The sequence below is a fragment of the Euleptes europaea genome, chromosome 1, assembly GCF_029931775.1.
Source record: "Euleptes europaea isolate rEulEur1 chromosome 1, rEulEur1.hap1, whole genome shotgun sequence".
In the NCBI taxonomy this organism is placed as follows: Eukaryota; Metazoa; Chordata; class Lepidosauria; order Squamata; family Sphaerodactylidae; genus Euleptes; species Euleptes europaea.
The window spans coordinates 182824611-182850346 of NC_079312.1; the positions used below are offsets into that span (position 1 = coordinate 182824611).

General features: G+C 51.1%; 1 protein-coding gene across 1 annotated transcript; it reads right to left on the bottom strand.

Moving 5' to 3' along the window:
* Nucleotides 1-1453: 1453 nt before the first annotated feature.
* On the bottom strand, nucleotides 1454-25736 carry CNN1 (calponin 1). Its single transcript, XM_056857711.1, has 7 exons — nucleotides 25667-25736; nucleotides 9599-9720; nucleotides 7673-7739; nucleotides 5768-5905; nucleotides 4541-4651; nucleotides 3016-3162; nucleotides 1454-1730 (listed from the first exon to the last, which is right to left on the bottom strand). Exons 1-7 carry the CDS (start codon nucleotides 25727-25729, stop codon nucleotides 1482-1484), a joined length of 897 nt encoding a protein of 298 aa, XP_056713689.1. The 5' UTR covers nucleotides 25730-25736; the 3' UTR covers nucleotides 1454-1481.

Consider the following 25736-nt stretch of genomic DNA (forward strand, 5'->3'; position numbering starts at 1 on the left):
TTGTGTGTCATGGTTCTTAATTTGGAAGAAACTACTTGGTTGCTGTTAATTACTCTGAAATCAATAGCAGTAGTGGGGGAGAGAATTGGGTGGGTGCCAAGAAAGTTTTTTTTTTTTTTTTTTTACTGGTTGGATAATTGTATTTGAATGAGGGACTGGAGACGTACGTGGGTAGAGCGACCAAAAGGTGCTAGTAGCCATGCATGCTGAGAAGATCTGATGGTTGAAAAAAGGAGGAGCTGCGTACATGTTGTGGAGCCACACTGAGAGCCATGAGGACCAGTAACTTTGGGTTGGATCTGCGGGCAATGGAATCAGGTCTTTCCCACTAATGGTAGAGGAAGGTCGGGTGATTTCCCCCCCTTCCCCCTCCCCATTGCAGCTGCCTGTCCTGTGTGGTTGTGGTCCTGCAAACACGGGATATCAGCTTTCCCAGGGGTCAGATGGATCTGCTGCATGGAAGGGAACACAGGAAAGATCGGCAGTGGTCAGAACCTTCTGCTGATGGATCCCTGGATCCAACCTGTTTCTTTTGGGAGGGGGGTTGCTTTTGTTTTTTTTTAGGCGAAGGAAGCAGAGATTTTCCAGAACCCCAAAATTTATTGCTAGATACTGTGCCCAGATATGTAGAGGGTAAAATAACCTTGGCTTTAATTTGCACTTGCCATGACCTGTCACTTGACCCCTGGGATATTGCTTGGGTTTGGGACACGTGCAACCCAGTAGGGGTGCCTGCAGATGCATCCAATCTCCATCCAGTTTCCCTCAGCACCAGACATACATTCCACCTCCAGGAAGCCAACGTGTGGCTTGCTTTGCCAGTGTTCTTTTTCCATTAAAAAAACCCCCTTGCATTTAGAAAGCAGAAATGCCAAAGTTGGCAAGTCTGAGACGGGGTGCTCACCCCTTTGCCCACTGGATGAAGATGGAGCAAGCCAGATGGTGGGCCTTTTAACGGAGCCATTTCCATCTCTGAGGATGCAAAAGGCAGCACGGAAGCCTGGGTGTTCTCCATGGAGGAGCAGAGCCCCCCGTTACCGGCTTCTGCCTCTTGGACTCAGAACCGCGCCAGCACCCCCAACCACCTCCCAGTGAGGTAAGGCTCCTGTCGAGCGTTCTTCGCGTCCTCCTGTTTCTGCTTCTCCCAACCCACTTCGGGCTATTTCATCGTGGCCTCCTCTCCCGAGGGCTTTGAGCCGCATCCATGCAATCTTAAAAGCGGTTGTGGAGGTCGACGGTTTAAGTTAAAAGCGTGCAAGGTATCAAGGTGAAGCGTCAAGGTTCGGTGGTGGCAGCGATGCCTGGCTTTGGCGTAGTCTGGAGGCGTCTCTAGCGAGCTGGTTTGTGTTTTAGGGAGGCGTCTGGATTTTCTTGTAATTCCCAGCATCCGGTAACCGCTTGGTTTGGGATCTTCTGTTTCGAGAAGCCCCGCTGCGACGCCCGGGGTCCCTGTTGTGATTCTGTCCCTCGTTCCTGACCGGCTATTCTGAGTTGTAGAAGTTGTGTTGGCTGTGGTTGTACTGGTCCTCCTCTCCGATGATGGGGTAGTTGGGGGTGAGGCAATACTTGGAGTCGTAGACCTGCCGAGGCAGCCCGTACACAGTCATGCCCTGCTGGGAGGCCCCTCGGTTGCTTCCCATCTGCAGAGAGATGTTCTGGGTGTCGCAATGCTCCATGCCCAATGCAGGCTCAAAGATCTGCCGCTTGGTTCCTGGAGCAGTCATGCCAGCCTGTAAGGGGGCAAGGGGGTGGCGAGAAAGGAGCCAGACAAGCAGGGACGGATTAACTGGAGAACATAAAAGCCTTGCACAACCACATCGTACTGGGGGTGTGGGTGGGGACAGTGTTCAGGCTATGTATGTCAGCTTGCAGGCTGTCTTATGAACGTGGTAAAAAAAATCAGAGTGTGTTTTCAGGTCTGCTGTTCTCTCTGCATCTAAAAGCTAACTGGAAAGCACGTATGAAAAAACACCCCGGATAACTTTTGAATTCAGTTTGATCTTCGAGGAGATGGAGAGATTTGAGGGGTTGAGATTAGATACTAATTTTCTGGACGCAACTGGGGAAGGACCGGGCCAGGGGTTCTTGCGTGGCAACGGATCGTCTCTGGAGGCAAAAGCGCCTGACTCGCTTGAACTCACTTCAGCCTGAGATGGGACTGTCCCAACCAGCCGGCGTTGTGGTGGGGGTGGACAGGGCCACGTCACAGCTGGCTCATGGCAACCATGTAGGGTTTTCAAGGCCAGACATGTTCAAAGGTGGCTGGCCATTGCCTGCCTCTGTGGAGTGACTCAAGACCAACCCTGCTTAGCTTCCGAGATCTGACAAGATTGGGCTCACCTGGGCCAACCAGGTGAGGGGAGGGAGGGTCCTGAGTTGCTCTTAATCAACTCTGTTCGTCCTACCTGGGATATGTGATCATGCACTGAGTGAGGCCTGATCTCTGGAATAATATTCTTGGAGCACCTAAAAACTAAGTACTGCACAAAAACATTTTGGTATACAGTGATTTTTGAATGATCCACCAGGGTATAGGACATTCTGTGGGGTGATACTGCTTGGCAGGTGTCTGATGTTTCTTTTGTTGGGAGGGGAGCCAAAAGGGAGAAAATCTTGCATTTCCCAGAGCCATCCCAGGAGTTTGTAGCCAAGACTGGAGATGAAACTGAGCCCCACGCACACACAGCATCCGAGTGGGGGTTTTGGCCTCTCTCCCTGGGGGATTTCACAACCCTTTTAGTTAAGATAGCACTAAATGTTTGTAGCAGTAGAAAAGAGCCAGAGTCCAGTAGCACCTTAAAGACTAACAACATATTTCTGGCAGGGTGTGAGCTTTCATGAGCCACAGCTCGCTTCTTCAGATACAGCTAGAATGGGAGTCCATCTATCCTTAAGTAGAGAAGAGTGAATTCATACACACCCCAGTGGTGTTTGGGACATTAGCAGGTCTCTGGAGAGGGGGCACATGAATTTTCAAAGCAAATAAAATGTGTCCCTCCCACCCTCCTTTCTTACCTGGCTGGCTCCTTTGTTGGTGCCCATTTGTAGGCTAATGGTGGCTTGATCTAGAGGCTGATCCGTGCCCAACTTGGGATCATAGAGGTGCCGGCGAGTGCCGTATGCAGTCATGCCTTGCTGGCTGGCAAACTTGTTGGTACCCATCTGAAAAGGACAAAGCGTTGCTTGAATGGGTGGTTCCGTCTTTGCCAAGCATTTCCTTGGAGACAGACAAGGCGCCTGCCATGTAAGATGTTTTCTGTTGCCCCAAAAGGTCGGACCAGAACCAGTGGGTTGAAATTAAATCAGAAAAGTTTCCGTCTAGACATTACGAAGGACTTTCTGACAAAGCGCTTCCTCAGTGGGAACGCGCTTCCTCGGGAGGTGGTGATCTCTCCTTCCCTGGAGGTTTTTAAGCAGAGGCTAGATGGTCATCTGTCAGCAGTGCTGATTCTGTGACCTTAGACAGGTCACAAGAGGGAGGGCATCTTGGCCATCTTCTGGGGGAGAGGAGGAGGGGAGGTAGTTGTTTCCTGCATCATTCAGAGGGTTGGACTAGATGACCCTGGTGGTCCCTTCCAACTCTATGATTCAAGGCCTGGGCTGAAATCTCCCATCAACCATTCTCTCTCCTGTTTTCCATTTCTGTTTGTCATTCCAGCTGTTCGGCAGGCAGCTAGGAGGTTCTGCCCTTGGAGATTTAAGTCTGGGACGGCCCGGTGGAGGCCGACTGATCAGGATGGGTGAGTGCTGATTTCCCATCCTTAGGCAGGAAGAGCGCTCGGGGAGGGCGGCATACCCTCCCCTTGGGCCTCTCCCTTGCTAAGGCTACGTCCTGGACTGCTTCCTGCTGTGCCTGACGGCCTTTACTGCAACCCCTCTTGGATGCTTTGCTGTTCAGACAAGTTCCTGGGTGTACCATGAAGGAACTCCAATGGCTAAGCCCTCCATAATAACTCACCCTTAACAGCATGCTTGGGATTTCTCATTTTTCCCTTGCAGTGAAGCTTTTGCTACATCACAAGGAATAATGTGCCCACCACAGAAATGGACAGGAGGGGCTTCCCAAGGCTGTCAGAATCGACCAGCAGACTGTTCCTCATGCATAACATGAACTGAATTGGTGCACGTGCATGGGGCCATGTCTGAAGGGCCATGGCCGGCAACACGTTTTGCGTATCGCTGCCAACGATAGTACGGTTTCTTGCTGTTTGACCTGAACTCACCAGTCCTCAGCACAATACCCCAAGCCTTGCCCAGGGAAGACAGGGAAACCTCCTCTCTTTTAAAATGCTTCCAGGCTGCACTGGGATGCCTGGGACCAGCAGTCCTCCCCTTTCCTGCCCCTCCCCCACCAAGTTCTGGTGGCCAGTTCCCAAGTAGGCTCCTTTGAGCAGTGCCCCGAGGGTTTTGCCCAGCTGCCCTCTTCAGTGCCACCAGGGATGCTCAGACAAGTCATCTGGCACGAGAGCTTGCCGCCCCAGCGTGTCTTTAACCGTGCCCCTTGAGTTTGGGGGGGGGGGGCTGTTCTGAAGCCACCAACCTGCAGTCCAATGATGTTGCGTCCTTCTTTCAACTTCTCCGGTTGGAATCTGCGCTGATGCTTCTCAGCATATTTCACCCCCATGTTCACCTTGTTGCCTTTGGTCTTGGCCTGTCCCAGGCAAGAAGCAGGAGTTACTTTTGGGGAGCTCAAATTCTTCCTCCCCCCCCCCAGCCTTTTTCTTTATTGGGAAAGGTGAAATGCTGAGATCTCCAGGTGTCCTGAGTGCGAGGGCCATCCCCCCTGGGGAGGGCAGAAGTCACAAGACAAGGTAGTGGTTGGAGTGTCAGGCTAGGATCTGGGAGACCCCAGTTCAAACCCTCCCTCTGCCGTGGAAGCTTGGTGGGTGCTTGTGGGCCAGTCGCATGCTCTCAGCCTAACCTACCTCACAAGGTTGTTGTGAGGGTAAAATTGAGAAAGGGAGAATGTTGTAAGCCAATTTGGGTCCTAATTGGGGAGAAAAATAGGATATAAATGAAGTAATGAAGAAGAAGAGTTGGTTTTTATATGCCGACTTTCTCTACCACTTAAGGAGACACAAACCAGCTTACAATCACCTTCCTTTCCCCTCCCCTCCCCACCACAGACACCCTGTGAGGTAGGTGGGGCTGAGAGAGGTCTAAGAGAGCCGTGACTAGCCCAAGGTCACCCACCTGGCTTCGTGTGTAGGAGTGGGGAAACAAATCCAGTTCACCAGATTAGCCTCCGCTGCTCATGTGGAGGAGTGGGGGATCAAACCCAGTTCTCCAGATCACATGAAGCTGCCTTCTACTGAATCAGACCCTCGGTCCATCAAAGTCAGTATTGTCTACTCAGACTGGCAGTGGCTCTCCAGGGTCTCAGGCTGAGGTCTTTCACATCACCCACTTGCCTAGTCCCTTTAACTGGAGATGTCGGGCATTGAACCTGGGACCTTCTGCATGCCAAGCAGATGCTCTACCACTGAGCCAGGGCCCTTCCCCAGACTCCACCGCTCATGTGGAGGAGTGGGGAATCAAACCCGGTTCTCCAGACCAGACTGCACTATTCCAAACCACTGCTCTTAACCACTACATCACACTGGCTCCCAGTCACCCTCTCAGCCTAAGCTACTTCATCAGGGGGTTGTGAGGACACCATGGAGGAGAAGGAGAATGGTGTAAGCTGCTTTGGACCCCATTGGGGGAGGAAGGCCGGGTATCCGAGAAGTAAATAAACCAAGGCAGGGGCGGCCCGAGCATCCCTTACCATGCTGGCGAGAGCGATGAGGGTAGATTGCACTTGGGTGTAGTTCGTGTTCTCAAAGAGGTCGTTGGCTTCAAAGATGTCGTGGGGCCTCACCCCATATCTTGTGATGGCCTTGATGAAGTTGCCGATGTTCTCTAGCTGTGAAAGAGGAGAAGCCCCATGAGCCCTGGGCAGAGGCCTGGCGGTCAACGGGCAGATTTGCCCGACTGCTGAGTGCCATGCATGAACGCAGTCAATAAAGGGTTATTTTAGTACACGGTGGAGGGGGGGGGAGAGAAAGAACAGGATGGGTGCGGTCATCCGAAAGAGTGATCTGAACATAAGAAAAGCCCTGCTGGATCAGACCAAGGCCCATGAAGTCCAGCCATCTGTTCACACAGGGGCCAACCAGGTGCCTCTAGGAAGCTCACAAGCAAGACAACTGCAGCAGCAGCATCCTTCCTGTGTTCCAAAGCATCTCATATAATAAGTGTGCTCCTCTGATCCTGGAGAGAATAGGTATGCATCATGACTAGTATCCATTTTGACTAGTAGCCATGGATAGCCCCACTCCATGAACATGTCCACTCCCTTCTTAAAGCCTTCTAAGTTGGCAGCCATCGCCGCATCCTGGGGCAGGGAGTTCCACAATTGAACTACATGTTGTGTGAAGAAATACTTCCTTTTATCTGTTCTGAATCGCTCACCTTCCAGTTTCAGCAGATGACCCCACGTTCTAGTATTATGAGAGTGGGAGAAGCTCTTGCCACACCATGCATGATTTTATAGACCTCTATCATGTCTCCCCTTATCCGCCTTCTTTCCAAGCTAAACAGCGCTAAGCGTTTTAACCGCTCCTCATAGGGCAGTTGCTCCAGTCCCCTGAGCATTTTGGTTGCTCTTTTCTGCACCTTCTCAAGCTTTGCAATATCTTTTTTTAGGCAAAATCTGGCATTTTCCTACTCCAGTAGGTGATAGATTGACCGTTTATTGGCGTATGTTCCCTTCAGCAGTTACTCCCACAGTCTTTTCATGCTCCCACTTCCCTGAGGCGTGTGTTGGTTAGGTTTGCTCTGCAGAATTAAGGACTTTCTTCCCTTTTAGGAGTGCTGCTTTCACAAAGTGTCTCGTTTTTTTCAAAGCCCTCCCAACCCGGCATCGCATAAACACGTGACGCTGCCTTCTACTGAGTCCTCTTGCTTTGACCATTTTATGAGCCTTCTCCTTAAGTATTTTTTTAAAATGATAAATCTTTATTCACCGTGATGCTGGCTTCGCAGTCCCAGAACATGGTGAAGAAATGTGAGGTGAGTCCTGTTCTCACAGTACAGTATCTTTACGTGACCCTTTAATTAAGAACCTTAATTTTTTGTGGGGGAGGGGGAGCACTGGAACGGGCATTCAGCTGGGGCTTGTTTGGCAAAACCGCTCTCCCCCCCTCCCCCAAGATCTCCTCATGAGTTGTGTGTGCCTCTTGGATCAGGGCACAGAGAGCACATTCATTGCCTGACAGTGCAGAAGGCCCGTTAGTTCTTACGAGAAACCGGTCAGTAGAGACCGAGTTGGTTTCCAAGCTCCTGGTACAAAATCTGGTCTCTCTTCCGCTACGGCAAACTCTGCGGTTCCGTCTGTTCATCCTCATTCACCCTGATCACAGTCAGCATTTAGAGATGCTGACCGCTTAGGGTTGTCAACCACCAGGTACTAGCTGGAGATCTCCTGCTATTACAACTGATCTCCAGCCGATAGAGATCAGTTCCCCTGGAGAAAAATGGCCGCTTTGGCAATTGGACTCTATGGCATTGAAGTCCCTCCCCTCCCCAAACCCCGCCCTCCTCAGGCTCTGCCCCCAAAACCTCCCGCCGGTGGCAAAGAGGGACCTGGCAACCCTATGACCACTGGTGCTGGGTGGGGGTGCTTGCTCACCTGGTGCCAGTTCTGGGTGGACTCATTCACCTTCCGCACAGAACCAGGTTGGAGTTTGTTGATGAGCCTGGAACGATAGAAAAAGGGGAAGGAAGTTGATCTCCAAGGGTCTTGGGTGGTGCACAGTGCAGGCAATTAGTTTCAAGCGGCACCTTTTCGTGCATCTTTCCTAGGGTGCAATTCTGACATCGATAAGTTGAGTGGACCCAGAGAAGTGGCAGTGTGCAGGCTTTTTCCTGCACGGGGAAGAAGGAACGTGTAGAACAATCCTTGTGTGCGGAGCAGCTCCACAATGTAATGAAGCGGGAATAAGTGACAATTATTGAAAGTTTAGGTTGCGCTCTTGGAAACTTGGGAGGGAGTGTAAAAGCTGAATAAAGTTGGGGAATAAAATAGACCACTGAGGAGACAAATGCTAGTTATGGCAATACAGAAGAAATGCGGGGTCAGCAAGTGGGTGTAGCGGAGGAAGGAGGTGCAAGAACTGGCCATGAATCATTTAAAAGGGCAGAGAAGTTAGATATCAAAAGCAGGAAGACCTGTCTGTTTATGGGGGGCACCAAAAAGAGCTGAAGGTACAGAACCACCCTTTTAATAAGAAAAAGGAATTTCTTTTCTCCTTTGGGGCTATATTTAGAAAACAGCAAGAGTACAGTAGCACCTCAAAGACTAACAAAATTTCTGGCAGGACATGAGCTTTTATGAGTCACAGCTCACTTCTTCAGATACCCAAATGGGGCTAAATGGGATTAAGGTTGATGTTGGTTCAGAATTCAATAATCTGATTCAAATGTCAGTGCACGATATACTGATTAAGCTGTATGATTGGGGTTTTTTAAAGCTGTATTATAAGGAGCCCCGTGGCGCAGAGTGTTAAGCTGCAGTACTGCAGTCAAAAGCTCTGCTCATGACCTGAGTTCGATCCCAACGGAAGTTGGTTTCAGGTAGCCAGCTCAAGGTTGACTCAGCCTTCCATCCTTCCGAGGTCGGTGAAATGAGTACCCAGCTTGCTGGGGGTAAAGGGAAGATGACTGGGGAAGGCACTGGCAAACCACTTCGCAAACAAAGTCTGCCTTGGAAACGTTGGGATGTGACGTCACCCCATGGGTCAGGAATGACCAGGTGCTTGCACAGGGGACCTTTACCTTTTATTATAAGAAACAGTCAAAGGGTGCGGGGCACTTGAACACTCAGTTATTGTTATATTTGAGCCCTGTAACACCTAGTAACAAGATTTTTGTGGTATCAGCTTTCGAGAGTCAATGGTCCGTTCGTCAGATACAAGTAAGATGAAGAATACTTAGATTCTTGAAGGCTTATAGCCCAAAGATCTTCCTTTTTTTTTTTTTTTGCAATTTATATTGATTTATTTTAGATGGTAATGAATACAAAAGATGAAAAACAAATAAAGTAGATAGGACAGATGAAGCAAAAAGAACTGAGATTACTACTACTATAGCCCAAAGATCTTGTTGGTCTCTAAGGCTCTCCTGGACTCAAATCGAGCTCTTCTGCTGCAGAACAATCATCAATTATTGTTGTATCTTTTGTTATTGTAGTAAGCTGCCTTGAGCTCCCTAAGGAAGAAAGGTGGCTAATAAAAGTTTTAGATAAATTAAAAGTGATTTATGTGGCTAAAAAACATAATTTAACCATATTCATGAAGAAGCAGGTTATTCTTGCTAATATCTTTATAACAAAAATCAAAGGATTATATGAGGGGTTCCTGAAAACTTGGAGAGGAAGGGTACCAGTGAGCTTGGAACAGCTTGATGTAGAGGGTTGCCAACCTCCAGGTGGGAGGTCAGTTTTAATTCCAGAAGATCTCCAGGCCCCACTGGGAGGTTGGCAACCCTAAAATGCCTTGCTGGTGCTCCTGCCAGTGCTGATTCCTTTGCCCACCATAGACCACCCTGAGCTTCTTACTCGCATAGGATGACTCCGTCTTTCAGACTTTCCATGAAGTTTTCTCCGATACGCTTCCCCGTTGTTTCCTCGATCCATTGCCGCAGTTCCTGCTCCCTCTGGGGGTCATATTTCTGAGCTAACTGCAGAAGGGAACAAAGAATATTTTGGAATTGGGTGCGCGCATTCATATAGGGCTTCTCTCACTGAAGAGGCAGGAGGGACAGAGCGCTTTCATCCTCTTCCCCCTCCCCACTGATGGCTGTTATTCCCTACAGGGTCCCACAACCCAGGGAAGAAACTTTTGACGGGTCAGTAATGGCTCCTGAGGAAAGGGAGAGCCAGGAAGATCAGGGGTCCTTGAGCAGACCCCGCAAAATCCTCAGGTGAGATCTAACCTGTAGTATACAAATTCACTTACTGTGCATTAATGTTTGTCCTTTTTATGCTTCAATCTAATATTTTCTTAAAATGCCAATTTGCAAAACCATGCTGATGCCAATTAACATTTAAAAATTGTACTAAAGCAGTTATAAGATTAACGGCCTGTCACTCCCCAAATTGACAACTCTAATTAATCTGCAACTTTATAATATGGTGATCTGGCAATTATATAGGTCCAGCCCCACATCCTCTCTCTCTGCCTCCCATACTAAACCTTCGGTGTGGAATGTCTATGAACTTGCTTCAAAAGTTGTGCTGGCCGGGGTTTCTAAGAGGAGATAATTTTGAGGCAGCTCTACTTCTATTGGAAAGGATATGATCTGAACACTTTAAGGAGCTGGGGGGGCGTGGGAGAGGGGGGCGCAGAACCATTTGCCTTTTCCCATATCCACTTTGTAATGTCTTTCTCAACATTCTGCAAAGAAATTCAGCACTAGGCTGGCTCCTAGCCGATTCAGTTCTGGAAGAGAAGTTGCCAGCTCCCTGCCCTAAGTAGTTCTGGTGAGAAAGGCCCGTTCGTAAGGGCAGGGCTTGCGATCCAGTTTTCTGCTATATTTTGGATGTATTACAACATCTCCCACTTCCCCCCCTCCCAAGGCTCAGAGCCTGTCAAGCTAGCAAACGGTACGATAAGAACGACAGCCAATCTAGTGCCGCGAACAAAAGCAGCAGTCAGTACACCAGCCTGATAAAGTATTGTGCATAAAGCCCCATAAAAACATGGGGTGGTTAAGAGTTTTGAATCAGGATCTGGAAGACCCAGAGTCAAATCTCCACCGTGCCAAGAAAGCTTGACCTGTGGCTAATCGGCACACTTGGCCTGACCTACCTCACAGGGTTGTTGTGAGGATAAAATGGATGAGGATAAAATGGTGTTAGGCACTTAGGGCCCCCATGAAGGAGAAATGCACGGTATAAATGAAGTAAACTATCCTTTAGTCATCTACCCAAGATCTATCTGAATAGCTAGCTTGATGTAGAGGTTGTAGCTTGCAGGAAAAGGTTGTGGGGGCCGGGGCCCTCCCCACACCCTCTGGGCAAACAGGCCCAAGGGCTGGCGCTGTCACATAGAGGAGGGGGCCGAGTTGTTTTCTGTTGCCCCAAAACTTCAGACCGGAACCAACGGGTTGAAATTAAATCGAAAGAGTTTTCAGCTAAACATTAGGAAGAACTTTGGTTCTTGTAGGTTATCCGGGCTGTGTAACCGTGGTCTTGGAATTTTCTTTCCTGACGTTTCGCCAGCAACTGTGGCAGGCATCTTCAGAGTAGTAACACTGAAGGACAGTGTCTCAGTTGCTGGCGAAACGTCAGGAAAGAAAATTCCAAGACCACGGTTACACAGCCCGGATAACCTACAAGAACCAATGAACTCTGACCGTGAAAGCCTTCGACAATATTAGGAAGAACTTTCTAACAGTTATAGCGGTTCCTCAGTGGAACAGGCTTCCTTAGGAGGTGGTGGGCTCTCCTTCCCTGGAGGTTTTTAAGCAGAGGCTAGGTGGCCATCTGTCAGCAATGCTGATTCTGTGACCTTAGGCAGATGATGAGAGGGAGGGCATCTTGGCCATCTTCTGGACATTGAATAGGAGTCACTGGGGGTGTGTGTGGGGGAGAGGTAGTTGTGAATTTCCTGAATTGTGCAGGGGGTTGGACTAGATGATCCTGGTGGTCCCTTCCAACTCTATGATTCTATGCTACCAACAGAGGGGTCCGTGCGAGGATCGGCTGGGTAGTTCAAAGGGGTGGTTGTAACCTCCTTGCCCAGCAATCAAGTGCCAGCTCTGCCTAGTCTGGGCAGAAAGGTGCAGTACAAACATAAATAACACTGAATCTGGTTTCCCACCTTTTAAAATTGCGATGCCCCCCCACCCCCCAAAAAAACAAAAAGCACTTTCACAGGGTGGGGCTTTGTGCAAGTGGTTGCATGTGTTGTGCGGAACATTTGGTGCACTGAATACACCAAGAAGAAAGGTGTCCGCCTGTAGGCCTACATGACCCTAGTGTAGACTTGCCAGCTCTGGGTTGGGAAATTCCTGGAAGTTTGGGGGTGGAGGGTGGGGATTGGTGAGGGGCCTCAGTGGGATATAAAGCCATAGAATCCACCCTCCAAAGCAGCCGCTGTTTCCAGGGGAACTGATCTCTGACATGTGGCGATCAGCTGGAATTCCAGGAGACCCCACCTGGAGGTTGGCAACCCTACCCATAGGGTTGCCAAGCCAGCCTCCAAGAACTAGCTGGAGATCCCCTGCTATTACAATTAATCTCCAACTGACAGAGATCAGTTCACCTGGAGAAAATGGCTGCTTTGGCAATTGGACTCTATGACATTGAAGTCCCTCCCCAAACCCTGCTCTCTTCAGGCTCCGCCTCAAAAACCTCCCGCTGGTGATGAAGAGGGACCTGGCAACCCTACCTACCCATGTGGGGAGTGAATGTGTGGCCAGAGAGCAGGCAAGGCCTGTTCCCATGCTCTTTTCTGTGGCTGTGCTGAAGCAGGGAGAGGATGGTCCTTGCTACTGCCTGATGCTTTGTCCCTGGGGACAGATCCCAGTTTGGGCTTTGAGGGAAGGGCCAGTTCTCTGAGTTCAACAGCTTTTGTTCCAAACCCACGGCAGTACTTAGCCTGGGGTGAAGGAGAGCTGAAGCAGCACTTACATCAAAGGTTGCAATCCTGCGCATGCTTACCACTGCATAAACATGCACACTTAAAAAAAAAGCATATTGTCACAGTCAGTTTACTGCTCCTGAAGCCAGTGCATAGTAAAATAACTTGGAGTACAGCTAGCGCGGGTGTGAAAGTTGGACAGTGAAGAAAGCGGACAGAAAGAAAGTGGATTCCTTTAAAATGTGGTGTTGGAGGAAAGTTTTGCGGATACCTTGGACAGCCAAAAGCATAAACCAGTGGGTTCTGGATCAAATCAAGCCTGAACTCGCCTTAGAAGCTAAAATGACTAAACTGAAGCTATCTAATCACATTATGAGAAGATGAGTCACTGGAAAAGACCATCATGCTAGGAAAAGTTGAAGGCAGCAGGAAAAGAGGAAGACCCAACAAGAGATGGATTGACTCTATCAAGGAAGCCACGGCCCTCAATTTGCAAGACCTGAGCAAGGCTGTTAAGGAGAGGACATTTTGGAGGACATTGATTCAGAGGGTCACCATGAGTTGGAAGTTACTTGATGGCACTTAACACAGGGACAGACAGCAGAGAAAAGTGGCACAGAAAAGCCTCAGAATACCTAAATAAATAATAGGTGGAGGGCTGAAGGGGCCCGTTGTTGTGAGTCTAGCGATGCTCAAGTGCCCAGATTTTAATCTGTGAAACACTGGTGGACAGATCAGGACTGGAAATCAGTCCTCAGGATCACTAGGTCACCCTCCTCATTGCTTTGCGGTGCCACTGGGAAAAGCAGCCTCGGCACCAGCATGCCTCTTTATTTGGAAATGTGCATCCAAACCGGGTCCTGCCACTCCTTGTAAGGGCCTTTCCAGCCCCTGAAGTAGCGAGCATCCTGGATCCTCCTGGGAATGCTCAGAGTGGCAGGAGGAAGGGCTTGGAGTGCTTTCGAGACGGCAGCCATGTTACAAATCCTCGCTGGTATTTCTGCCCGCCAAAGAGTAAAAGGGGTGAAAACATCCTGACAGGCTGTTGGTCAGACAGTGGCAATTGTGTTGGTCAAGAGGGGAGAATTCACTGTTGCAAGCATCTTCCACGCTTCCATCCATTGATCATGGATGGTGGCCCAGAAGAAGCCCAGACACACGACTGTCTGTGTCTGCTACTGGGAGGCAGAGAGTAAGAGCCGCTGATAAACCTCCGTTCTGCTAATGAGCTTAATTCTGTCCTTGCCTCAGTCAAGGCAGAAGAAGAGGAAGAAGAAAGCTGGTTTTTATATGCCGACTTTTTCTACCACTTAAGGGTGAATCAAACCGTCTTACAATCTCCTTCCCTTCCCCACAACAGACACCCTGTGAGGTAGGTGGGGCTGAGAGAGCTGTGACTAACCCAAGGTCACCCAGCTGGCTTCATGTGGAGGAGTGGGGGAACAAACCCGGTTCGCCAGATTAGCATCTGCCGCTCATGTGGAGGAGTGGGGAATCAAACCCAGTTCTCCAGATCAAAACCACTGCTCTTAACCACTACATCACGCTGGACTTCATGGCACCCCTCTGTTAGAGCCACATCCTCAATTGGGCAGCCACAACCAGCTTGGACATTTGCAACCCAGCATGAGGTATCCTGATCTTGGACCTCTGGCATCACAGCCCGTTTTGCCCTGAGCAAGTTCTTCTCTCTGCCTCTCCAGCATCCAAGTCTGATCCCCTTTTCCTACGCAGCCCACTCTCTCCCTGCTCCTGCCACTGTTTTCTCATACCCCACAGTCGGTTGCTTGAGGCTGGAATATCTCAGGAGCACCAACAAGCACTGTGCGGTCTCAGAGGCGCAGCTCTGCATCCCTTGCAGAGGGGCAGAGCTGAGGTTTCCCAACTGGATTCTGGGGAACAGGGAGCTTATCCTGGGACTCCCAATGAGGAGGTCAGTAGTGACCGGCAAACGTCCCTGAAAGACATTTGCCACCAACTGATCTTCCCTCGGTGCTCCTCTCCAGGGCCGATGACCCCAACTGAGCAATACGTGGGAGATGCACAAACAGAAAAAAGCATCCAGGATGTGACCGGGATGGGAAGCATGAATCATAGAGTTGGAAGGGACCGCCAGGGTCATCTAGTCTACCCCCCTGCACAATGCAGGAAATTCACAACTACCTGTCCCCCCACACCCCCAGTGACCCCTACTCCATCCCCAGAAGATGGCCAAGATGCCCTCCCTCTCATCATCTGCCTAAGGTCATAGAATCAGCATTGCGGACAGATGGCCATTTAACCTCTTCTTAAAAACCTCCAGGGAAGGAGACCCCACCACCTTCTGAGAGCAGAGGGGGCTCATTAATCTTTCCCTTCCTGCCATCTTTTATTTTCTTTATACCCCACCTTTCTCCCTGAGGGGACTCAAAGTGACTTATATTGTTCTCCTCCATTTTATCCTCACAACAACCCTGTGAGGTAGGTTAGGCCAAGAGTGTGTGACTGGCCCAAAGTCACCCAGTAATTTTCCATGGTGGAGTGAGGATTCGAACCTGGGTCTCTCAGATCCTTGTCCAACACCTCAGCCTCTGCACCACACTGGGCTTGAACAACCGCCTCCCCTGTAGCATATTTTTTTTCTACTGACAGATCAGTGGTGAAGGAGCTGGCTGCTTTTCAGATTGGAAAGATGCTGGGCGGCTGTTTGAGAGTCCCCAACTACCATTTAGAGGATGCTGTTGGATCACACAGGTGACAGTGATACCCCGCAGGCCCAGCAAGTCCACACTTGAGACAGAGCATGCCCCAGAGGCATCTTTGGGGGGTGGGGTCCGTAGCTGAGGAGGCCATCTGGAAAGTGTCCTCTGGAAGCAGAAGGCTGAGACACACTTGGACACTGATGGGGAACTCCTGGATCGCGGTGTGGGGGGGGGGGAGGCCGGGAGGAGGTTCTGCACGCTTTGAGCAAATAAGGAAGCAGGACAGAAAGGCACAGCCCCAGCTAGGGTTCCCAGCGGTGGCTTGGGAAATTCCTGGAGATTTGGGGGGTGGGTCCTGGGGAAGGCAGAGTTTGGGGAGGAGAGGGGCCTCAGAGGGGTACTATGCCATACAGCCCATCCTCCAAAGCAGCCGTTTTCTCCAGGGGAGCGGATCTCTGTTGTCTGGGGATCAGTTGTGATTCCAGAAAATCTCCAGCCACCTCCTGGAGGTTGGTAACCCACCTAGGAGGGCGGGGTTTGGGGATGGGATGACCGACAGGCTGCCCGACAGGCTGCCCTTAGAAGCTGCCATTTCCTCCCAGGGAACTGATCTCAGCCCCAAATTGAAGCAACATTACTCTGGTACCAGACGCCGATGTAACTAGTTGAAAGGTAATCATGAAAGTGCCCTAAGGGATGATGAAGAAGTTGGTGTTTTTATATGCCAACTTTCTCTACCACTTAAGTGAGGCTCAAACCGGCTTACAACCACCTTCCCTTCCCCTCCCCACAACAGATGCCCTGTGAGGTAGGTGGGGCTGAGAGAGCTGTGACTAGCCCAAGGTCACCCAGCTGGCTTAGTGTGTAGGAGCGGGGAAACAAATTGAGTTCACCACATTAGCCTCCGCTGCTCACGTGGAGGAGTGGGGGAAATCAAACCCCAGTTCTCCAGATCAACCGCTCCAAGCCACCGCTCTTAACCACTACACCATGCTGGGGAGGAAAAGGCATCTGAGGTGATTCGGTGACTCCGAGGAATTGCTGGGAAGAGAGATCAGTGCGGGAACGTCAGCCTGACTCCCTCGGCACCCCTGCCAGGAAAGAACGTAGAAAACTGAGCAGTCTGTGGCCTCTAATGAATCCTACCCCTTGTCCTCAGAGCAGGCCATTGGGGTGAACCCCAGCCCCTGGCAAGGTCGCTGCTGGCCACCCTGTCCCGTCCCATGTGCCCGATGTGCTCGAGCACCGTTCCTCTGCTGCGCTTCTCCGTTCCTGGGCCTGTGCCACCCTGGCTGTAGCTCAGAGAGAGAAAGAGCGAGAGAGCATTCCCCGGCCCTTCCTCTCTCTCTCTGGCTACGAGGCAGCTTCATACCTCCAGCCAGTGCCAGGGAGCCCTGCCAACCCAAACAGGCCCCGTCCCCTCGAGAAGGAATTCACCAAACTTGGGAGAAGAATGGGGGATGTGCCGGTTCCAGAGGCACGAAGGTTGATCCCTCTGCTCTGACGTCGCAGTGCCCGTGGCCGGCAGGGCTTGTGTGTGTGTGTGGACTCGAGGAAGGAGAAGGACTCGGCCTCCTGATACAATCTCCCCCCCCCCCCCCGCCGCGTAATCGTGCCCCTGTTCAGATTCTTGGGAGAGTGGGCCGGGCCTGACAGAAATGCCTCTACTGGCCGAGATTTTCTGCTGCCTAAAGAGACCCAAAGCAGCTGTGAAGCAAAATATCTGAAGTACCATTTAACATGTTGACTGCAAATGTAAACACAAACCCATTCCGGGCTGGGTCTGATTCACAGGGTGAGCTGATGTATTCAGCAAGCCCGGGGCCAAAAGCTCTTGGCCCTTCCACTCACACCTTTGGCCATGCCCAGGCTAAGGAGGCCATGGATCGCTTTGCATGTTTTGGACAGTAGCTGGAAGTCAGCTGTAGTACCTGTCTGGCCCCGCAGTATGCATGAATTCTCCTGTCCGACTTAGAGCAAATGGCCTCCTCGGCTCCTGCCCACTAAGATTTAAGAAGGATGTAGACAAGCTGGAACGTGTCCAGAGGAGGGCAACAAAGATGGGGAGGGGTCTGGAGACAAAGTCCTATGAGGAAAGGTTGAAGGTGCTGGGTATGTTTAGCCTGGAGAGGAGAAGACAGAGAGGGGGCACGATAACCATCTTCAAGTACTTGAAGGGCTGCCATTGAGAGGAGGGTGCCGAGTTATTTTCTGTTTCCCCAGAAGGTCGGACCAGAACCAACAGGTTGAAATTAAATCCAAAAAGTTTCTGTCTAGACATTAGGAAGAATTTTCTAACAGAGTGGTTCCTCAGTGGAACAGGCTTCCTCTGGAGGTGGTGAGCTCTCCTTCCCTGGAGGTTTTTAAGCAGATGTTAGATGGCCATCTGTCAGCAATCTGCAAACAGATGATGAGAGGGAGGGCATCTTGGCCATCTTCTGGGCATTGAGTCGGGGTCACTGGGGTGTGGGGGGGGAGTAGTGAATTTCCTGCGTTGTGCAGGGGGTTGGACTAGATGACCCTTGTGGTCCCTTCCAACTATGATTCTAAGACCTCTCCTGTACTTCAAATGTACCCATGACATTTTCACACACAGGAAGGAAGCTCTTGTGAGATTTGTTCACACCACCACCAAGGTGGACCTGGGCCCCTCCACAGAACAGGTCAATTTCCTGGACACCTCAATGCAGCTCTGCGATGGGCATCCCCTTATCCTGACTGCCACACGTAGCCACGTGGCTCCAGGGACAGCCCAGAGCACATAAAATATGACCTACAGTCAAGCACTGTGTTTCCATCATATTTGGTCCAGTTCGTCAGACAGGGACTCTCGCCTGAAGAATTTACAACAGGTGTTCTTGTGGTTACGATACCCACGTAAGGAGGTAATGGAAGAGAGTGACTAAGCCAGGCTGGTGACAGAGACAGGATGCTACAAGGCAAGCCTCAAACAGGTAAACCCCTCCCCCAGTTCTTACCTAAAGCTCCCAGTTCAAAATCAGTCCAAGACATTGTCAATGATGTACATCCTCTTCTTGATTTCTCTTTATTTCTGAGAACATCAGAAAAGCCCTGCTGGATCAGACCCAGGCCCATCAGGTCCAGCAGTCTGTTCACACAGTGGCCAACCAGGTGCCTCCAGGAAGCCCACAGACAAGAGGGCGGCAGCAGCATTGTCCTGCCTGTGTTCCACAGCACCTAAGATAATGGGCACGCTCCTCTGACTCTGGAGATAATAGGTATGCATTCAGACTAGGATCCATTTTGACTAGTAGTCATGAATACCCCTCTCCTCCATGCCACTCCCCAACTTGAAAGCCTTCCAAGTTCCTCTCTCTCTGGCCTAAGGCAGCAAACCTTTTCTTGCTTAGCCAGAGCTCCTTAACCTAACATGGCCTCTCACCAACAGTGTCGGACCACCTAACTGAGAGACAAACCACAAACAAGGCCCTACAGCAACCACAATGCCATTTTTTCCACCCAGTGCAGTTAGACAATACTGTTACAGGAACTAATAGCATCAGCTACACTATCTTGGGCTCATCCACTTCTTCAGCCTCCAAGGTGATCTATGTCATCATGCCCCAGCAACGCTTTTCTGCTGTCCCCGCTGGACGAGCAGGTCAGCCTCGACTCAACAGCACGAGTGATCACCAACATGACTTTAAAAATCACAACATTCAGAAATTAGTAGGAAAATATTTTAATTTTCCAGGACATACTGGTTCAGATCTAAAAGTCACTGGTCCTCTAAAAAAAAAAAAAAAACTACAAAGGGAGAATCCAAGAAGAAAGTGCTAAATTAGAACTCATCAAGAGATTAGATACTAACTCTTCTTCCCCTGGCTTAAATAGAGACTTAGATTCTATAGGATGACTCTATAGCAGTGATGGCGAACCTTTTAGAGACCGAGTGCCCAAACTGCAACCCAAAACCCACTTATTTATCGCAAAGTGCTAACACGGCAATTTAACCTGAATACTGAGGTTTCCTCCCAGCTCGGCAAGGGGGGGGGGGGCGGCAGGGAGTCCAGGGAAGGGGGGGCTTTGAACGGCTCCGCGCTCCCTTCAGAGCCCCCGCCGCGCGTGCCCACAGAGAGGGCTCGGAGTGCCGGACTTGGCACGCATGCCATAGGTTCGCCAACACGGCTCTATAGGATGCCCAGTAGATGCTAATATCCCAGGATCGATTCTTTAGAGATGTCAATTGGAGCTTATCATGTTGTTACCATATGGCAACGTAACTGTGATCCTTTACAGATGTTAGTTCGTTTTCTTCTGCTTTGTGCTTCACCTTCCTTGATTGGATGCAGTTTCTCATACTTGATTAGACTGTATTTATTCCACTCTGCCCATCTTGTCTGTCTCACACCTCAATGATTGATAACAGTATTTGCAACTGGCCTCTCTCTGCCACAACTCTTCTTATTATTTATATGATTTTATAGGGCTATTTAAAAATGTTTTAATGCTTTTACTGATTAAATGGGACACTTATATTTTGTAAGCCGCTCTGAGCCCGGTTTTGGCCAGGGAGAGCGGGGTAATAAGTGGAAATAATAAATTAATAAACAAATCTTTCTCTTCCCCCCCCTCCTGTGACTTTGGCTGTAAAAGTCTCTATAAAATGATTTTCCACTCCATGTGCCTCTGATGAAGTGAGTTCTGGCTCGTGGAAGCTTATGCTGAAATGAGCTTTGCGAGCCTTCAGGTGGACCTCTGTTTGATTTTGCTGTCACAGACTAACCCAGCTACCCTGTCTGGGACGTTCAGCCATCTGTAGGTGTAGCTGACAACCATGCTGACTATCTTGACTTAGTGGGTGGAAATCCTTTCACCTGCGGAAATGTCTAGTTGGGATCCAAACCTGTGATTCTAGCTGCAAAATGGCAGATTGTTGGTTGGAGGAATATAATTTGGTTAACAAACGATGCCTGACGCTCCTGACACTAAAGGCATCAGTCACTGGAGCAACTCTGCAAAATGGAGGAGCTGCGCAGAGGAATGAATCTGAACTCGCTTCCTTTTGACATCTGCAGAGGTTGTCTGAGTAAGCGGAGCTTGGCTTTGTATTTATCTACTCAAAGGCATAAAGGATTGTTGAACCAACAAAAGACACAACTTATTTGGGCTCAGCCACTGCTCCAACAGGCACAACCAAAGGCCTCCTTTCCCAGTGGGAAAGACAAGTGGAACGGAGTCCCACGTGAGTAAGTGCTCCTCCAGGCCAACTCCAAACCAAAAAGCCCTGCACATAGAAAGCAAGCATGTCAGGGAAGAAGCTGTGGTGGGGTCCTCCCTGAGCGACTTTTTTGTTATGTATTTAGGGAAACGACTTTGCAAGGCGGGACAGCCCAGGCCGAGCCCCTCAGGGAGCAGCACCAGGTGCACACCGGCAGGGGCCAGCGTTTCTCCTCTGCCATCCTCTGCATTCCAAAACTCCCTTTTAACGTAAGCCCTTTTCAGGCATCCTGCAAATGTGTGGAGGGGGAGCTGGAGCCAGTCCGTTGCCCCCCACCCCCCCCACACACACAGCTTCCACACGGTCATTTTTCAGTCTAATCCAGGAGCCCCTGTGAGACCAAGAAGACTTTTGGGTATAAGTTTTCAAAAGTCATAGCTCTGATATCTGACGAAGGGAGCTTTGACTCTCCAAAGCTAATACCCTGAAAACCTTGTAAGTCGCGAAAAGGCTACTGGACTCGAAGCCAACATGGCTACCCACGTGAAACTATCCTCGTCTTAGGCTGAAACAGCCTTTATGCATTGAAATCTGCCTGCCTGCACTTTCACATACACTTAATAATGCCCTTTCAGTCCCGGATTAAGAGGGACCTCAGACGGACCAACTTGTTACACTTCTGTATCGGACCGAACAACATGCCCGTTTTCAAGTAAACCATCAAACTGGTTCAGCGACACGAGACCTGGAAACAAGCTGGTTATAAACACAGATTTTTTTTATTGCTTTAGTTTTGTGACTTTACGGGCCTAGTCACAAAATCAGTTTATTCTTCGTCCACCCAATTCCTGCATAACGCATTAGCCAGTAGGAGGTTTCAGTAGCAGGCAAGCGTGCAAAAGATTTAAGTCTGTGGAACCAGCCATCGTTCAATGTGAGCCAAAGTCAGTTTCCTCAGCAGTCCTTTCATTTTGCCTGATGCGTGGTGCGCAACCCAATAAACTACCTTTCCCATAACTCTATGGAACCCAGATGGCAATATGGCACCTGTTTAGGCTATCAGCTTGACTGGCCCATCGGAGGGATGCTCTGGGTTGCTGAAGATGCTGACCCCAGGACAGGCAGGCCTGCCTGGAACAGCCTGGCTGCTTTCTCATGCTGGCTTTTGAATCTGCAAACGGCCTGCAAAGGATAGTAGTTTCCCCTGACACGGTCCTCTTTCCAGTTGCCAGCAACTGGCCACGGGGAGTGGGCGTCACCCATAGGAGGCTGTGCAAAGTGAGGGTCACCTGCTCTGCAGGTAGGAGCCTTCCCTTCCCCTCTCCTCCTCAAGGTCTTTTATCTCAGTGGCTGCACTTCATAGACTGCGCACGGGTATGTGCGCGAGGGTGGCAGGGGTCTCTGTTCTGACCGGGATCTCTCAGTGGAGACGCGCTGCCTGCCTGCCATCCAGAGGCGCATCCTGCCAAACCAAGCCTTATTTAGAACCAGCCTATGAAGAAACCCCAAACCTGACCATATATGGCAAGTGTGTGGCTTCCCTCGGACTCCATCGGCAGCAGAGAGGGGAGCGCTGGCCAGGACAGGAGCCGAAGAATGCGGCTCTGGAAGAGAGCGAAGAGACAGGCTGGGCTTTGCGGGATTCGGCAGCCCTGAGAAAGGCCAGGCGCAAAGAGAGGAAGCAAACGGCCTGAGGAATGGGCCGGAGGCTGCTCATTCACTGGCTGGGATCCGCCCGACCTGTCTGGCCACCCCGAGATGTGGGGTGGAGACCACCCGAGCTAGGGAGCTGTGCACCAGTGTCTTCTCAGCTTTGCAAGGGATCCTGGTACAAACCTCTCCGATCACAAAAGCCCAGGCCCTGAAAGAGACCCTCGCTCTTTCAGCCAGCCTGGCTGCCCAGCAGCAAAGACAGGCAACTGGGGTGGTGGGAGAGCGCAGCAAGAGCCCTGAAGCAAAGCTTCTCCTGCTGCCCTTAAAGCAGGGAGTGGGGGGGGGGGTTAGCAAGAACACCGAGGAGGAGGGGGCCACTGGAAAGACTCATAAGCTGATTGAAGCAGAAGCGACTGTCGGCTGGAGCCCACTTCACTAGATGCATGAAGTGGGAACTCCAACAGCAGGAACATATACACAGCAACCGGAAAGAAAGCCAGCTGTGGAACCAGGAGAGTGGGTGACCAGGCCGTCTTGCAGTTCGTGGCCCTGGCCGGGGATTGAGGGCGGCATAAAAATCAAAACAAATAAATTCCATCCACTCTTCACAGGTGATGCTGTTAGTCAATCAGTTAGTCTTTACGGATCCACAAGAACCTCTCTTTGCGTGTGTACTGTACGTGGTATCCGGGAGTCGGGGGGGGGGGTGTTTCATACCTTCAGAAGCAGCAGGGATGAAATCTCACATGACCGAGGAAGGCCCCCTGAGCACCTGTCTGGGTGCAGGGGGGAGGGGTTTGGGTGCCCGAGGCAGCCCGTCTCTCCACTGGCCCACCCATGCCCCATCTGGCAGGTCTTTGGGAATCATGGCTCACTCAAGTGCCTCCACGTCTGCATGTGCACAGGAGAATTCCCCACAGGAGTGTGTCCCCTAGTATCACATGACCTATTGCCCCCTCTGCCACCCCTTAATGGCACCCAAAAGCTGCCCATTGAGGTGGCGGCCTCATTTCTGAGCAGGGTGAGAGTGGTGTGGAAGACCCTACCTCAAGATGGCCCCTGAGGCCTGGCCCCAAGATGGCTGCCCCCTCTGAGGAGTCCTGTGCCCACCTGTGACAAGGGGTGGCTCAGGCTGCCCCACCTCCTGGGCGTGTCTGCTGAAGCAGAAGGGGATGAACGTAGGTGGCATCTTCCCGGGCAGAGAATCCCCTCCTCCAGCATTCACTGTGTGAATGGTCTGACCCAGGCCCACTCCAGACGCTCGGCCAAAGGGCTGGGAAGTGGAGCAGCAAAAGCCACCCTCGTGTTCCAGGACGGCAGTCGAATGCACATGGGCTTTGGATCAAGTGCCACTGAATTCAGAGGGTGGGCACCAGAGATTAGCTGCTCTCCAGCAGGTTTTCTATCCCTAAGTTGTACGGCCTGGACAGGTGGCCAGATATCAGATGCTTAGAAGGGTCAGTACTTGGATGGGAGGCCACCAAAGAAGACTCTGCAGAGGAAGGCAATGGCAAACCACCTCTGCTTCTCACATGCCTTGCAAGCCCCTGGCTGGGGTCACCATAAGTGGGCTGCGACCTGACGGCACTTTACACACACACAGGGCCCTGATCCAGATGGAAGCAGAATGGCATGGCGGCTGGGGCTTAACCAAGCCTTCGCCGTTGACCCAACCGGAGCTGCTCTTTCCCCGCTTGAGGCTCCCAAATGTTGCAAGTTTGCTTTCCCAAACAGGGCAAGAAGCGACTGGGGGCGGGGTGGTGTACCTGAGAGCAGAAAAGTGGCACGGGAGGAAAGAGTTTAACCGTTGTGCCCCACCACCACCACCCATGCAACAGTCCCAGTCTGAATCTCTCACACACACTTAAGAATTTAAGAAAAATTTAAGAAGTTAAGAAAAATTCACAACTACCTCCCCCCCACACACACCCAGTGACCCCTACTCCATGCCCAGAAGATTGCCAAGATGCCCTCCCTCTCATCATCTGCCTAAGGTCACAGAATCAATATTGCTGACAGATGGGCCATCTAGCCTCTTCTTAAACCCCTCCAGGGAAGGAGAGCTCACCACCTCCCGAGGAAGCCTGTCCCACTGAGGAACCGCTCTGACTGTTAGAAATGTCTAGATGGAAACTCTTTTGATTTAATTTCAACCCGTTGGTTCTGGTCCGACCTTCTGGGGCAACAGAAAACAATTCGGCCCCATCCTCTATATGACAGCCCTTCAAATACTTGAAGATGGTTCTCATCTCCCCTCTCAGTCTTCTTCTCTCCAGGCTAAACATACCCAGCTCCTTCAACCTTTCCTCATAGGACTTTGTCTCCAGACCCCTCAACCATCTTTATTACCCTCCTCTGGAAAGGGTTAAACACCCCTCTCCCTTTCCTGTGTGGCCCCAATCCGTATAATGGATGATCATTTGTAGCTGGAGAGATGTGATCTCCAGCAGATCTGTTTTGGCCCTAGAAGCAGGAGGAGGGTAGAAGTCAAATCTCACCTCATCTACAAAGGTAGTTGTGGGCGGGGGGGGGGGCTTTTGCAAGCCACTGTTTTTTTCCCCTGCCTCAGTATTCCCATCTGCAGTGTGGGAAGAAGAGCTGTAGCCCATTTTTCTGGGCAGTTGTAAGGATGCAGCAGATTCCTGCATTTTGATGCCTGGATTCTTTGTAGGGGCACAGACGGGCTATTAGGCTTCGTGTGCCCGCTCCCACCCGCCAGTCCACACAGCCCTCTTCTCTCAGAGTTATTCTCCTGTCTCAACATCTTGGCTTTCAAACGCAGAGGAGGGTTGCAAAGAGGATCACCTGCCGCTCTTCTTGCCTGGAAATGACTCCTAGACGCTACCTGGTGTGGTGCCAGCCCAGAACTCTGAAAAGAGCCAGTTTGTGTAAGCCAGTGTTGTGCAGCGGTTAAAGTGTCAAACTAGGATCCGGGAGATCCGGGTTTGAACCCCCACTCATGCCATGGAAGCTTACTGGGTAACTAGGAGACAGTCCCATGCCCTCCGCCTCACCTACCTCACAGGGCTGTTGTGAGGATAAAAGGGAGGAGAGGGGAATGGCGGAAGCTGCTTTGGGTTCCCATTGGGGAGAAAGGCGGGGTGTCAACGGAGTCAATTCAGGCACCAACCCACATCCCACACAGAACAAGAGCAGATCCAGCGCTGCTTTGCCCCCCACCCCACCCCACCCCGAAAGTGACAAGGAGCCCCCGTGTTTGCCGGGGAGGGGAGGGGAGGGGGCGTCTCCTTGCTGGGCCCTGGGGAGTCCTCGGCCCGCTGCTGCTCAATGATCCCTCGGGGGTCCGGCGGCCGCCCGGTCCGGGGTGCTGCGATGGGACCAGCCTGCTGTCGCGGTTCGAGTCAGACTAGGACCTGGGCGAGCCAGGTTCGAGTCCCCACTGGTGCCACGGGAAGTCCCCGGGGGACCTTGGGCCAGCCTCCCTCTCTCAGCCGAGCCTACCTCCCAGGGCTGTCGTGAGGACGAGAGGGGGGCGAGCAGAGGGGCGGGAGCAACCCCCTTACCTTGCTCTTGACCTCGGCCGACATGCCATAGGCAGGGCCCCGGTTGAAGTGGGTGGCGGACATCGTGGCG

Coding starts and splice junctions, on each gene's coding strand:
- CNN1 (XM_056857711.1), bottom strand. CDS start 25,729: ATGTCCGCCACCCACTTCAACCGGGGCCCTGCCTATGGCATGTCGGCC. Junction 5,906..7,672: donor CCACCCAGAACTGGCACCAG/GTGAGCAAGCAC, acceptor CCTCTTTCACAG/CTAGAGAACATCGGCAACTT. Junction 4,652..5,767: donor TCATCGCTCTCGCCAGCATG/GTAAGGGATGCT, acceptor TGCCTGGGACAG/GCCAAGACCAAAGGCAACAA.